Genomic DNA, 16,054 nt, shown 5'->3' on the forward strand with positions numbered 1-16,054 from the left:
GGGCCGGGCGCGGCCAGCTCACACTTCTGGGGCAGCCGTGAGCAGCGGGCACACGGGCAGCCACGAAAGCAGCAGCGAGGGTGGTGCAAACACCTCAAAACTACACCGAATCCCGTAGCGCCTGGCGCCCCCGGCGCGCAAGGTACGCTTCGGGGCGGTCCTGTCTGACCCCGGAAGAGAAAGTTGTTTTGGGGAAGGGGAGCAAGGAGAGGAGTACGAGTTAAATAAAACTAAATATCAAAGTTGTTCTGCTCTGCTCAGGCCGCCTCTACTCCGCCTCATCTTTGCCCCAAGTCCTTTCACAGTCTGCCTTCCTCAAACGGCCCGATGCGCCCCCGTCCTTGCCGGAGTAAGCAGACCGCCAGCAGCCGGCCCGCAGGTCAGTCGACCCTCTCTGGATGCAGGTCGCCAGGAAAACCCGGAGCGGAGCATCCCTCGGGCCGGGAAACGCCCTCGGCGCGCACCCACTGGCGCGCATGCTCAGTCCGCGCGGCGGCTGCGAGTAGGAAGCTCCGCGCGGCGGCGGGGGCGGCGACGGCGACTGGCGGGTGGGAGTGGAGGCACCGGCTGGCGGGCGGGGGTACAGGGACGGGGCAGGGGCTCCCGCTCCAGGTTCCTTGAAGCACTTCAGACCGCGAAGCCCGGCGCGAGAAGCGAGCTAACCCAAGAGCCAACAACGAGCGCGGAGAGGGCAGCAGGCTGAGCGGAGCCGCCGGGCAGAGCGGGCTCGGAGCCCGGGTCTCCGCCGCTCGGGACCCGGCTAGGCGGCGGCGGGGGCGGCGATGTTCCACTGCATCCCCCTGTGGCGGTGCAACCGTCATGTGGAGAGCATCGACAAGCGCCACTGCTCGCTGGTCTACGTCCCCGAGGAGATCTACCGCTATGCCCGGAGCCTGGAGGAGCTGCTGCTGGACGCCAACCAGCTCCGCGAGCTGCCCGAGGTAAGGGTCCGGCCTCACCTGAGCGCTCTGCCCGCTCGTCTGCTGTCCCTTCCGCTCCCATCCTCTCTGGTCCCCTCTTCCACCTCCGCGTCCGGCGTGAAGGAATCTTCCCTCTTTTATGCATTCACCTGCTTCTTTCTCCCCCTGTCTCTTTACTTCCATCCTTTCCCAGTGAAAGTTCCTTTTCATTTTATTCAAAGTGACCGGATATTTTGCGCGTAGTCACTGGGGCTTGTGCTATTGGAGAAACGTTCTGGACTGTTAAGTAACTTAGATCCATGCTAGGTACTGACACCTGGCACTTGTGCCCGGTCAGGTGAGAAGCCGGGTGATTCGGGCTGTTTCCATCTGGAAGCTACAGAGCACCGCATCCTGCCCCCCTCCACTTCCCGGGGTCGTTCCCCCGCCAAGGGTCGGGCGCGCCTCTCCTTTAGTCAAGGCATGTCCCGGAGGACCTTGTGACCTGGGCAGCGCTCAGGCGGGCCGCACTATCTCGGCATCTTGGGAGGAATGAGGAATGTGCTCCGTACTTTATCGCGGGTGGGCTTGGCCGGCTGGCCTGCGGTGGCTGCGGGGGTGGACGCGGGATGGGCGCGGGGGAGAGCTGGGCCTGGAGCGCTAGGGGCAGGTGCCCAGAAGCCGGCCGCCCGGGCCCTGCCTACGTGGACCTGTTGCGTGGTGGGAGCTGCGGTGAACGTCAGCAGAGGCTCTGCCCGCGGGCCAGCCTTGCGGCCGCCTTTCCCAGAGCGGGCACAGTCGTCCTGCTGACTTTCTCTCCTTGCAGTGATGCGTTATCTCTTCAGAGTTGTTTATGTAAATTGATCACTCCATTGCCGCCGAACTTGTCAAGCGACATGTGCTGATGGTGCTTTGACCGAGAGTAGGGGTACAGCGAACTTCTTTCAAGCTTGCCTCGGGAACTTAGCTAGAGTAACCCCTCAGGGGGAAGGTGTCTCAAACCCAGGTGTGTGCAGGAAGTCAGAGTGCAATAATCCAAAGGTGTGCAGGAAGTAGGGAGACTGCTGGGAGTCGGGGATTGAACCTGTTTAAGGCCTGAGCTTTGGAACGCAAACTTCTTGTTGCCCTTTAGTTAACACAAGCCAAATCATTGTCACAGAAACACTAGTCAAGTGTTCTGACTTGTTAGAATGACCTGATACGTTCTCCAGCGCTGATGGAGCATTTAAACAATCAGAACTGTGTGTTTTTCTCAATATTTTAAGTGGTGGTGTTCTTCTTGGATTAACTTTCCTGGGTTCATGTGGAATTGATTGGATGTTTGCTCTGTGTAATCATAGAGATTATCCTCACTAGGACCTTTGCAAAGCCCCCCAGGCTTTGTTTAGCTTAGAAGCAGCAAAGCCATCAAGTTCCCTCAGGCGTTTATTATTTTGCAGGCATTTTCAAACACATGATTTTTTTCTGGCCTTTTACGTCCTTGAAGATTTCTTACCAGTCGTCAGCTCCCTCACTGCTTTAAGTTGTGTAATTTTAGGCAGTGATATCACCAGGAATATAGAATATGTAATTTAATAGTTTTCAGGGGCTTCAGGATGACATTATTGAAGATGGAGTGAAAAGTTATTCACTAGAAATGATTCATTGCTCTTTGTGGTATTTGTTTGTTTGTTTTCTTTTGTAGAACTGGAAGATTTCCTTTGACTGGATTGGCTTTTCACTCCCTTCTGCAGGGTTTGTGGGTTTTCCTGTAATGTTGGGGAATTCAGCTTGGCATGGGAAATTACATAATTTCCCATGCCAAGCCGAAATGTCAGGTCTTTCTGTGATCCTAAGTGGAAACTTGTCAGAATCTCAAAATATAGTCTGATGGCACTCTGTAAATACGGTAAATAAACAAGCTTTTCAAAGGTTACAGGTGATCTTGCTAATGGATTATTATTGCTCTAACAGCTCTTAAATTAGTATTAAAGTTTTTAGGTTGTGTAAAATCTACTTCTCCCTGACTTATTGTGTGTCTTGGTGCCTGGGTGTGTACATGCCAGACATGAGAACCACCTTGAAAACATAGATATCTGTTCCATCCCTTCCATTCTTTCCTTGGGCTATCTGTTGTCTTACCTCTGAGATCTGTATAACTTATTACCACTGGTCTCTGCTGCTCCTGCTCCAAACCCCTGTCTCCTTACCTGCCACATCACAAGCGCATCTCTTTTGTTCACAAGCCTCAAAGGTCCTTATTTTGGTGGCCATACTGGCTGTATGTTCTCTCTATAATTTGTTTGGAAGCACAGCTTAAGAGGAAGCCGGTACCCTTTACCAGGGCAGCAAAGATGCACTCTCTCCAGGCTTCAGTGTAGTAACAGCCACCTTCTTTCCACTGAAAGGCCTGCAACTTCTGGTTTGCGCCAATAGCTTCCTTTTACAAATTCAGATTCAGAATTGAGGTGACTTTCTCAGGGCTATCCAGTGAGTTAGATGCAGTTGCTGGTGAGTCTTGTTCATTCAGATGTCAGCCAAATACAATTGCTTTGGACACCTAGCAGGAATCTTCTATCCTGCTTCTCACACCCATCAAATCTTTATTTAGTCTCTCCTGTTTTACTCATGTCATTATAACTTAGCCTTAGCCAAGCATTCATTGTGACTCCATTATTTGCAAGTTATTGGGAATATAGAGATTAAAGGAGGCATGATTCACATCTTTGGGAGGAAGCAGATGATTTTAATCCAGATGTAGTTAGTGTGGGATGGAAAGGACACCACAGTTAAACTACTCCTAAGCTATGGACTTGATGGTTATTTCCCTAATCTTTTAACCTTTTGCATCAGATCCCTCATCTTTAGTTTGGTTGCAGTTGGGTGATAGCCTCACCATCCTTTTTGCATCCACCTACTTCTCCCCCATACCCGCAGTTTGATCCTTTTTGGCTCTGTGCTAACAAAGGCAGTCTCACTGTAACCTTCTTGAGATGTCTGTGTGTTTTTGCTTACCTTTGTTTATTTTTTATTTATTTATTTTTTGAGACGGAGTCTTGCTCTTGTTGCCTAGGCTGGAGTGCAGTGGCACGATCTCCACTCACTGCAAGCTCCTCCTTCTGGGTTCACACCATTCTCCTGCCTCAGCCTCCCGAGTAGCTGGGACTACAGGTGCCCACCACCACACCCGGCTAATTTTTTTAGTATTTTTAGTAGAGACAGGGTTTCACCATGTTAGCCAGGATGGTCTCGATCTCCTGACCTCATGACCTACCCGCCTTAGCCTCCCAAAGTGCTGGGATTACAGGCGTGAGCCACCATGCCCGGCCTTACCTTTGTTCAGCACAGAATCTCATCCTTGTGACACCCAATAGGTCTTGCTCAATAAACAGTTATTTATCTGTTGAATGAATGTTGCCGAATCTTATAAAAATCTTCCTCCCTCTGCTTCTTTCTCTTCCCTTAAGCGTATCACTGCTCCAGCATCTATCCTTTTCTAATATAGTCAGAATATTCAAGTTGGAAGCAACTTCAGAAGAAAAGGTCATTCATAGGGTGACACTGTTTTGTCCTACTTGCCCTGCAGGAACCTTGGCTTCCCCTCTGTACTTCCTCAGCCTTTCACATGCCATTGGTTTTCTCCTCAGTGTGCACCAATTCTCAGATACCTTCAAATGCGTGTGTTTTCCTGTAATCTCCAGCACCAATATAGCGCTTCATGTAGTAGTAGGCAGCACATATTTTAAATGAATATATTAAAGACTTCATAGCTTTAAAAATTTGAATTTCACCTTGCCACCTCCTCTTAAGAGTTCAGTTGATTTTTGTTGATTGCCAGATGGCATTATCTCAAATGCCTGCCCCCTACATCATTCTTTCTCATATTCTGCTTTATTTTTTCCTGTCCTTTAGAGCACATATCATTACCTAACTCCAGACCATATATTTGCTTTCTTGTTCTTTGTCTTTCTCCCTAACTAAAACATAAGCTCCATGAGTGAAGAGGTCTTCACGGCTGGACCTAGGACAGTATTTAGTACATAGTGGGCACAAAGATGTGTCAATGAGTCCTAACATGGGTAGATGGGCCCTGTTTCTTAGCCGTCATAATTCCCCTTCCTATGGTCAGACTTTTGTACACCAATCTAGTGAAGCTATTGTTGACACAAAGTCTTCTTTCAGAATCCGGTGTCCTTGTCTTGCCAGTTTTTGTTTTCCATCTCTTCTGTGCTGGACACCTTTGATTGCCTTATCTTTGGAAGAATCTTCATGCATTGTAAGCATATTTTCTATGAACATGACTTAAAGTTTAATATATCCAGCTGTGATCTGTTAAGGGAATATCCATCTCCACTAGTGGTAAGTCCCTTTTGCCTTAAACCAACCATGTTTTAATTTAGGTTTCATATTGCAAACTGACTGCTTTTCCCAGAAGTTCTGTTTCTAGGGGGCAGGGCAGCTATTCTTTCCATCTCAAAGGTCCAAGGACTTACCTCTGATCCTTCCTTCTTCTCTCCATTTTGTTGCCAAGTCCTGCCATTTCTGTTTTCACAGTGCCACCTATTCTCTCTCAGTCCCTCACTCCCATCTGGTTGGCTTCATCTGGATTTATGTTGTCTGTTGCTGGTTGTCTTCTGCTGAGGCTCTTTAGGGCTGGTCTTGAAAGGGCAGAGAGCAGAGGTACTGGATTCAGATAGTTCAAAATGCTGCCCCGACACTTGGAGACTCTGTTCAAGCCTCTGTTTCCTTGGGTGTTACCTACTTTATAGGGTTATAGAGTTATTAAAGACTATGTGTAAAGCACTAAAACTGTCAGCAGAGTTAGCTCTCAGATGTCTGACATCTTTCTGGATACTGTGGCAAGATCCATTTATTTTAAAATAATGTTTCTTTTTTTTTTTTTTTTTTTTGAGACGAAGTCTCTCTGTCACCCAGGCTTGAGTGCAGTGGCGTGATCGCAGCTCGCTGCAACCTCCGTCTCCTGGTTCAAGTGATTCTCCTGCCTCAGCCTCTCGAGTAAGCTGGGATTACAGGCACACACCACCACGCCCAGCTAATTTTTGTGTTTTTAGTAGAGACGGGGTTTCACCATGTTGGGCAGGCTGGTCTTGAACTCCTGACCTCAAGTGATCTGCCCGCCTCCGTCTCCTAAAGTTCTGGGATTACAGGCATGAGTCACCATGCCCGGCCAAAATAATGTTTCTTAAACTGGAGTTTGAAGACATTTTCCTGGGAGTTATTTTTTAAAACCAGAATTACATTTTTAATATTCTTTTCAATAATACTTTTTTTTTTAGACGGAATCTCACTCTGTCGCCCAGTCTGGAGTGTAGTGATGCAGTCTTGGCTCACTGCAACCTCTACCTCCTGGGTTCAAGCGATTCTCCTGTCTCAGCCCCCTGAGTAGCTGGGAGTACAGGTGTGTGCCACCACGCCCGGCTAATTTTTGTATTTTTAGTAGAGACGGGGTTTCACTATGTTGGCCAGGCTGGTCTCAAACTCCTGACCGCAAGTGATCTGCCCGCCTCAGCCTCCCAAAGTGCTGGGATTACAGGCGTGAGCCACTGTGCTTGGCCAATAATACATTTTTTAAAAAAATCACAGATTCTGTGACATCTTGATGACCTTATAAATGAGCAGTGCCAGAAGACTTTATTGGCTATGTTTGAGCATTCCTTTAATTGTCTCTAGCTAATGGGGGAGGAACAGATGTGAACTTATTACAGAAATGATTTGTTGGTGTCAGAAGATGGCTGGAAGTTGTATGAACAAAGGTTTCATGGCAATTTGTTAGACAAAAGTGTTGGGTAGCTGAAGGGGTAGCAGCGCACATTGGTGTCAGCAAGCAGAATGTGAATGCAGGCTACCTCCTCCATGCTACTGTTGTATTTAATACATTGCAAGCAGCCAGTGTCTGCAAAATTGCATCATTGTTGTCTGTCATGTTAAATTAATGTTGAGCTTTCTTTTATGTGTTGTTACCAGATTTAAAAAGTGTTTACCTTATAGTTTTATAAGAGCTAAAGCATAGAGAAGACATAACCTAGTTTTATGTTTGGACATACTTCAATAACGTTATAATATATGTAATTTAAGTCAATGCTTAGGGGAAAGGGGATCCAAAGGAATATTTCCCCTTTATAGTGCTGATCTATACGTTTCTCAAGCTGGGGAAACAGTTGTCATTTCTCAGATACCCTGTTACTATCACACAATTTAGCATTTAATTGTTTCCTGTGTTAGTCCCCCACCCCTCACCCCATACCTCTCCTCACCTCTCATACTTAAAAGTGAGAAAACTGAGACCTAGAGAAGTTGTCATTTGTCTGGGGTTAGTGGAGATTAGAGTCTCTGGTTAAGAAACATTTAGTGAGTATCTGTGACATATTAATAATAATTATAATGGGTTAGTGGAGATTAGAGTCTCTTCAATTAAGAAACATTTAGTGAGTTTCTGTGATGTATTAATAATAATTATAATTGCCACTGCTTATTGAGGTTTAACTGAGTTTTAAGCATTGTATTAAGTGCTCTACATAAATAATTTCTCTAAAATGGAATAACAGCCCACTGTAGCCATTATGATTTCAGCTTGGCAAATGCAGAAACTGAGTCATAAAAAACTTATTTAAAAAGCTTAAAAGCCTTGTTCACGGTTAGTTCTGGAGCAAGCAAGAAACTCCTGCAACATGTGTGCATTTACTGGTATGCTGTACTGCCCGCCTGGGAGCAAGGAGGCATGGCGATGTGAAGAGCCTCTGCAGAATGCCATGACAGCTAAGGAGATGAACTCTACCCTGTAGGCAGAGGAGCCTCAGGGAAGGTGTGTATGCAGAGGTGACGTATGGAAAGATCTTTGTTTCTAGAAAGATCATTCTGGGGCGGAGGAGAGAATAGAGTCCGGGAGACCAGGCAGGGGCTCGTTGCAGTGGTTTAGGCCAGAGGAAAAGATAGAGTACCTGTGGGATGCTCTGGGAGATGGTGTCATTAAAGTTTTTACCGCTGGGAGCCTCTCCCTTCCCACCTGCTGCTCTTTCTACTATGCCGCCTTGTGTTGTGCTGACCCATCCAAAGTGCTTCATAAATTTGTGGGACGCCAAATACAAAGCATTGTCCTCCCTTCTGTGGACATATTTTCCTTGATTGTGGGGTGCCCTTGTAAGATGCTCACCAAAACCTGGCAAGTTTTGTAGTAGGCATTGGCTTGGAAGAAAGATGGACAGCCAGATGTGTTATGGCTAGGAAGAGTTTGCTTATTTTTGGTTTTGTTTAGATGAATGTGATCGTTAAATTTATAAAAATGTACCAGCAGTGACTCTGGTAACCCTGTGGGTTCTAGTTTTCTGAGTAATATGAATGTATATTTATGTTTGTTCTATACTATGAATTTTAGTTTCATCATCCTGTGCTGGAGTAGAGGTGCTGGAGTAGAGGATGCTTTCAAAGACAAATACTTGGAGAATATTTGTTATTCTAGAGTAACTTGAAACTCATTGCTTGTATATCTTTTTAAAAAGTAGCTCAAGTCCTTGAGAAAAACAAACCATTTGCTTAATGAAACTTTGTGAGAGTTGACAAAGATAGAGTCATGCTTTTAGTATGGTAAAACAGCAAAATGAGCCTGCTTCCACAACCCCCAGTTCCCTTTTCCTGGGGCTCCCAGCGGAAAAGGAGCACTTTGACTCCACCTCACAGGCTTCCAGTGAATTTCCCCCGTTGCCGGAATTTTGCATCTTCTGTACTGTAACAAACAGGTACTTGGGATTTCCTTAAAACAGACCCTTTACCACAGACTTGAGATTTTAGGGGTAAGCCACTCTTGAGATTTACACAAGAGTATCAGAAATAGCAGTGTAAACATTTCTTTGCGATGATGGCAGATCCCAGACATGGTCTTGCTCTGCCGTGGAATGAGATGTCGTGTTCTTTTTGGGTGAGGATCCAGTGAGTGCTGCAGGCTTCTCACTGTGCTCACTGAAGTCTAGGGCAAGTTCACCTATGTTAGGACTCTACCCAGGATGCAGGGCTAGAAATGTTTGCCCTCTGCTTCATAAGATAGTTCTGAGGGGTGATGAGACCATGGGCCAGATCTTCCTAAATGCATAGGAGAAACTTCTGGATGTCCATTAACTTTCTCTTGGGTATGATTTAGTGGACAGGAATGGAATGGTAATTTACTATTGCATGTGGTATTTTAGAAGATCTAATAGAGTGTGTGTGTGTGTGTGTGTGTGTAGTATAGTGTAAAATACCTTGGACTCCTAAAATAAGATGTAATATTTAAAATTTCTCCCTCCTCATTATTTTGATCTAGACTATAATGTTTAGATTTCAGGGAAGTTGACTCAGTTGGAAGAAATGTGGTGTTTTTGTTTCTAAAAACCCCAAGGAATGGATTTGCCATGTGGTGAGTGGAAGGTGGTGTTACACCTAATTACAGCATGTTCCAGACTGACTCCTTGATTGTGTGGCTGAATGGAGAGGACTCTGTCCATTGGCCACCATAGTCACCTTTCTTTCCGCAGTCCACCCCCACTTCTTGGGAAGAGGTAATCTGGAGGGCTGTCCACTGGCTTGTGAGAACCAGGCGCCTGAGTCAAATGAGCAGTTGTGAGGGCCAGAAAGGGGCTGCAAACCTCTCAGGATGTGATGTGGGCTCTGACTGCTTGACTTGATCTGGAAGATGCTGAATAAATGCCTTTGAGGCTCATGTTATTAGTGCAAATGACCTTGGCTATGGTGTTGTCTTGTGTTTATCTTATTATGAGAGTAGTGTGTGTTGGATGCTTAAAATAATTCAAAGAACAAAAAAGAAAGAAGAGTCACTTGATTTCCTTGAAATGATATCATCCATTAACAATTTGATTTTATTAAAATTTTTTATTTTATTTTTAATTGACAAATAATTGTATACATGTATATGGTATAACATAGTGTTTTGATACATGTATACATTGTGGGATGATCAAATCAGTCTACTTAAAATACCCATCACCTCACATATTTATTATTTGTGGTGAAGACATTTAAAATTCCCTTTGATTTTAGGGTGTATTCTTATGGATTGTTTCTTCTTCACATATCACCATGTATTTGTTGTTATTAAAACAAAAATAGGACTCCCACTATATAAATTGTTTTGCTGCTTGTTTTTTTTACTTAACACCATATCTTGGACATTTTTCATATCGATGTATATAGAAGTATTATAGCATTACTGCGAGTGCTATAGTATTCCATTGTATTGGATATAGCACTGTTATTTATTTTTTAACTCTTCTCCTATTACTGGATATTTAAATAATTTCTAATTCTTTGCAATGATGAGCCATGCTGGATTAAAAGTTCTTGTATTTATTACTTTGTATACCTGTGCAAATGTTTCTTTAAGATACATTTCAAGAAGCATATTTGCTGAATCAATGGATATGTACTTTACAAAATATTGCTAGATTTTCAGTTTTTTAGTCAGAGTTGGATGGAGGCCTAGAGATTACACAAATCTAATCTGTCGTTTTGCACCTAAAAAGCTAAAGTCTAGAGAGGTAAAGTGATGTATTAAAGGAAAGTAAAGACATGGGCTACACATTCCCGATTCTTGACACCCAAGTCCTGTGATCCTTGTGAGATCTTGAAAAGTAGGCCTAGAGGCTGTCTTTTTTTTTTCTTCTTCTTTTTATCTCTGTGCCCATTATTCTTGAGTGCAATTCTTTTCCGTAGGTCTGGAAAAGGCCTCGGGTAGGCTTTAGTCAGTTGAGCAGGTATTTGTGCCAGATGTTTGGACGACTAACATCTAATACTTGCCACATGAATGTGCATGCCAAGAGTTGCTGTGCTATGGGCCCTTGTCAGAGGCTTGTTGCATTTGAGGTGTAGGAAAGCAGGACTCCGGCTTTCAGTGCTGCTGGGCTTAGACAGGCTGGGGAGGGAGGAGGGCATTGCAGACAGGGAGCTTTTGTGAGGTGACATATGCTGTGTTTGGAGCATCGATTCTTACTCTGGGTTGACTCGGTTCTCTTTCTGGAGTGAGAGGGCAGGGTGGTGTGCAGGATGTTTGGGAGCACAAAGCTTGGTCATTAACTTGTGATGTCTGCATGGATCAGCACCCCCACCTCAGTCTCTTCTACTGAAGTCTCCATTCAGGCCAGATCCTCTTACTTGAAGATGAAGTATGCATAGTTGTTAGGAGATTGTCCTCTTCATGGTGACACTTTGGATAGGTAACTAGTCTTTCATTGTACTTCAGTTTATTCATCTGTAAAAAGAAGGTAATAATAGTCCCTACCTCATGAAGTTGTATGAAAGTTACATGTGTTACTCTGTAGACAGTGCTGAGAACAGTATCTGGGAGATAGAAAGTACCCACTACAGTTTGATCATTTTTATCAATACTGACTTTTGTGGTAGAGGCCCACACTCCTTCATTTGTGCTTCCTTCACATCCTTTCTCAATACTTGGTCAGAGTGATCTTTCTAAGACACAAATGTGACAGTGATTGCCTGCTGTGGTGGCTTCCCCGCACCCGCAGCATACAGTCTGGCGGCATGCCGTGCTCCACCTACCCCCGCCACCTCACCTTCCCTCAGCCTTGTGTTTCAGCCCCAGTTAGCTGCCCTTAGTTGCTGATGTATTGTTTCATGCTTCTTAGTCTTCGTTTTTTGTAGTTCCGCCTATGGTGAAGTACTCTTCCCACTTCTTTGCCTGTCTCACTGCTCCTCATCCAATTGGACAGAGCTCTGGAGCTAACATTCCTCCAGGAAGCCCTCCCATCTCCTCTGTGGTCTCTGGAGACACTTCTGACTTTATCGTTGCATTTTTGCAATTATCTCTGTCCCTCATCAAAGCGAGTTTCTTAAAGCTACACATCTTTTCTTTGCATTCCTGCTGCTTATTAATAGGGTGGTTGGTGCAGAGCAGACCTTGAATACATATTTGAAGGGCATCTTGGGGGAAGTTTTCAGCCCTTTTGGGGAGTGAATTTAGTAATGGCTTTGAACCAGACCTGTGAGGGAGAGCTTGAACATGACACCATGAAGAACTGGGCAGTCTGTAGTCCTTGTGTGTGTGGGTGGCACCATGATGGAGTGGAAACAGCACTGGCCTGGGTGTCAGCACTGGGTTCTTGTCCTGGTCCTGTCCAACACTAGCATTGTGACCTTGGGCGGATTACATACTCTCTTGAGCCTCAGTTTCCTTACCTGAGTGGTGTCAGCAAAGTCCCTCTGTGTGTTGACGCTCTCTGATGCTAATTTTATGACTTGATGTCCCAGAGTGAACCTTTGATGAGTGGTGCTACAGTTGGGCACATACTCTGTGAGGTTGCTTCATGAGGTTTAGTAGAACCACAAATCTAGGCTTAATCATTATAATCAAGGATTTGATAATAAGGAAAAGCTGTTCCAAACACTTACCCTCCTGCGGTCAGTTGTTGATTCCCAGAACCAATTAAGGAAAAAAGATCAGCAGATTTTCTTTGGTTAAAACACTCACACTCCCTCACCCCCAACAACCTTTGAACACTGAAGTTTTTCTCTTTTGTCAGTTGCATTTTCCCAGCTTTTCAAAATGAGGCAAAATGGGTGAGTTTGGCTAGGATCTTTTTTGTGTCCTTATTAAATGAACTCAAGCAATTCAGAGGGTGTTGTTTGAAACTTCCCTTTGTGTTGATTTTAGTACCTGAGAGATTGTATTTTGGGAAACAGTTTGGGGACTGACCATTAGAAATATCTATGGGTCAGTATCAGATTGAGGTGGCTTTGCAAGGAGTAAGTTAGGATCAAAGGCTACAGCTCTCTAGTCTCCTCCTGAATAGCTGGCTTCTCTGATGGGATGTTGGTGTCAGGCTTCAGAGACATCTTGGTTCAGGAATGGGGACTAGGGATGGGTCTCTGCTGGATCCTGACAGACCCTCCCTCCTCCTTCCCTCATTCACTCCACATACTTATTGTTGAGTGCTGGCTGTGCTTCAGGCATTGTTCTATCTAGAAAGGCAAATAAATCTCTGTCCGTATGGAGCTTCCATTCTGGGTAAGGATGGAAAACAGATAAGAAAATATTAATTTCAGGTAGTTACAAAAGCTATAAAGAAAACAAAACAGAGAAGCCGGGCGCAGTGGCTTACGCCTGTAATCCCAGCACTTTGGGAGGCTGAGGCGGGCAGATCACCTGAGGTTGGGAGTTCAAAACCAGCCTGACCAACATGGAGAAACCCCATCTCTACTAAAAATACAAAATTAGCCAGGCGTGGTGGCGCATGCCTGTAATCCCAGCTACTTGGGAGGCTGAGGCAGAAGAATTGCTTGCACCCGGGAGATGGAGGTTGCAGTGAGCCAAGATCACGCCATTACACTCCAGCCTGGGCAACAAGAGTGAAACTCCGTGTCAAAAACAACAACAACAATAACAACAACAACAACAAACCCCCCAAAACAAGGAAGTACTGTAGAGAGTGATGCAAATGGAGATTTCTATTTAAGGCCTCTCTAAGGAAGTGACATTTGCACCGATGGAGTGGGGCAGCCATGTAAATATGGCAGAGCTTCCTGCAAAGGCTTGGGGATGAACTTGGTGAGTTTATGGGCAGAAAGAAGGCTAGTGCAGCTGGAGCCCGTGGCATGGGCAGTAGGAAATCCAGGTGAGGATATTGGCGGGGCCTGGAGGGCCTGGCAAGGAGAGTGGATGGGTTTTCATCAGTTGAAGTGTGGCAGATCATAAGCCTATGAGATACTTGATTTATGTTAGAGAGTTCACTCTGCCTGCTGATTAGAAATTAGATGATAGGAAGAGAAGAAGCAGGGAGACTGGGAGAGGGGGCTTTTATTGAGAGGTTCTAGTGAAGTGCTGCTGGTGACGTTGGCTGTGGTGGTAGCAGTAAATAGTGAGATAGCTTGGGGGTAAAGTGGACAATACCTGCAGGATGTAGATTTTTGGTTGTATTGATGGGGAGGGGGTAGCAGAATTATTTATTGATTTAGGGAGGACTGGAAAAGGGAACTGCAGTATAGGAACTGCAAAGTACTTGAGTCATGGCAGAGACCTAGAATTTAGGAGAGGAAACCTGGGTAATTGACAATTATAATAATGTTAGTCAGCATTTTATGAGCAATGTGCCTCAGTCTGCTTTAAGCACTTCGTGTGATTAACTCATTTAATCCTTACAACCATAGCTATATTTCACATAAACCGGTTTATTTTACAGATGAGGATACTGGGACATGGAGAGGGTAAATAACTTGCCAAGGCCATGCAGCTACTAAGCAGAGTAACAGAGCTGTGATTTGAAGTGATGCAGTCTAGCTCCAGACCCAGTGTTCCTTATCACTGGACCTTCCTGCTTCAAGGTCAGACATGGGGAGACAGTGTTGTCTGCACCAAAAGCCACCTGATGAGCCATAAGTTGCATCTGTTCTGTGAAGGGGAACAGAGAGACATCCATGACCCCTGCACTCAAGCCTGAGTGACAGAGTGAGACCCTGTTTCAAAAACAAATAAATGAAAAGAAAAAGAACACTGAGCTGAAATATCATTTAAAGAAAAGGGTCACTAAATATTAATGAGCTCATTCAAACATAATCTTTCAAAGATTAGTGACACCCATTCTTTGGTGCTGGATTTCCTACTTTCAGGACGTAACTTAACAGCTGAATCCTTATATACATACTTAAAGTCAAAGCACATCCGTCTGGGAAAACAGTAGGAAGCTATCTGAACAGCAATGAGCATTTGTTTTCTCATAGCAGCACTCCCACTATAAGTCTGCTCATAATTATTCAGCTGTTATATACTATTTTTTCCTGTTCTCAAAGCATATCAAGTGATTATGAGGAAATCATTAGTCTTGACTGTAAAGGTCAGTATTATAAAGAGGCTCTAATGTGCTTTCTGGAACTATACATATTTCAGTACTGTTACAAATGGATGCTAATAAAAGTTAAGGGAAAACAAGCATTTTACAATAGATCCATCTTATCTAATAACATATTACACTTATTCTCATACCTTGATTTTTGATAACTTCATTGCAAAATGGCAGGAGGAGGAAGGGGGCAGTGTTATTTATGCCCCACACCGCTGGTAACTGTAGTGATTCACTGAAATTGCATGGGGACAGGAGCAAAGTGAATCAGATCTCTGTTCTTCAACCCAGTCACCATCCCTCTTTGGTAACTTACTGTTTAAAAGGAAATTTTGTATAAAGGTGGTTTTGGTAAGGTAAATACAGCAGAAGATATTTACTTGTGTACTTTATTTAGTTTTTAAAAAGTTTATATATTCTAAAATGTTTATTTCAATTTTCAGATACAGGTACAAGGTAAATCTGGTCCAAGAGAAGCATCAGGTAACTTCTGTGGTTTCAATTCACTGGCAGTTTCCCCTTAGTGGAGGGTTCAGCCCTAGAGAGACAGAGGAATATATCTGGAATACTCTGGACTGCAAATAACAAAAATCTCAACCTAAAATGCCTTTAATGAAACAGGTATTTAGTTATCTCACACATCAGGAAGCCTGAAGGTAGGGGCAGTGCTGGGCGCTTGTATGACTTCCCCGTGACTTGGTCTTGTGGTGGTACCCTTAGCAGAGAAGAAAGGGATAGATAGAGTCACAGGCCAGCCCTGGCCACCAGCAAGGCTGACAGTGACAGTGTCTGGCTTTTTGATTTTATTTTAAATTTTGACTCTGTAGTGGGAAGCAGGTAGGCAAAGAATAATTGGAAAAAGAGGCTGGGAACGAGTGTGGGGTGGGCACTCTGCAGTGTCTGCTGCAAGAAGGAAGGCAGGAAGGAAGGCAGGCAGACAGTAAGAGCCTGCCTGATTCTTGCAGACACCCTTCTTTCCCGTCAGGGAGTAGTAGATAAATGTTATGTCTCTCGTTTAACCCTGTGTCTTCTGCCAAAAGCATAAGGACCATCTGCTCAGGAAAAATCTCTAGCAGGAATGATTTCTGTTTCAAAGTATTCTTAAAAAAGCTTTTACGGCCGGGCATGGTGGCTCACGCCTGTAATCCCAGCACTTTGGGAGGCCGAGGCAGGCGGATCATGAGGTCAGGAGATAGAGACCATCTTGGCTAACATGGTGAAACTGTGTCTCTACTAAAAATACAAAAAATTAGCCGGGCGTGGTCGTGGGCACCTGTAGTCCCAGCTACTCAGGAGGCTGAGGCAGGAGAATGGCTTAAA

At 44.7% G+C, this 16,054-nt stretch overlaps 1 protein-coding gene across 2 annotated transcripts in view; it reads left to right on the plus strand.

Moving 5' to 3' along the window:
• The first annotated feature begins 479 nt into the window (after window positions 1–479).
• Window positions 480–16,054, plus strand: part of LRRC1 (leucine rich repeat containing 1) — a 128,685-nt gene continuing 113,110 nt past the window's right edge. Inside the window, exon 1 of one of the 2 annotated variants that reach the window (XM_004044222.5) lies at window positions 480–941. In XM_004044222.5, the coding sequence (XP_004044270.1) occupies window positions 783–941 (159 nt within the window). In that variant the 5' untranslated portion in view covers window positions 480–782. The remainder of the gene's footprint in view (window positions 942–16,054) is intronic. The other variant, XR_008680915.2, reaches the window with a different exon arrangement.

The sequence above is a fragment of the Gorilla gorilla genome, chromosome 5 (assembly GCF_029281585.2).
Source record: "Gorilla gorilla gorilla isolate KB3781 chromosome 5, NHGRI_mGorGor1-v2.1_pri, whole genome shotgun sequence".
Lineage (NCBI taxonomy): Eukaryota > Metazoa > Chordata > Mammalia > Primates > Hominidae > Gorilla > Gorilla gorilla.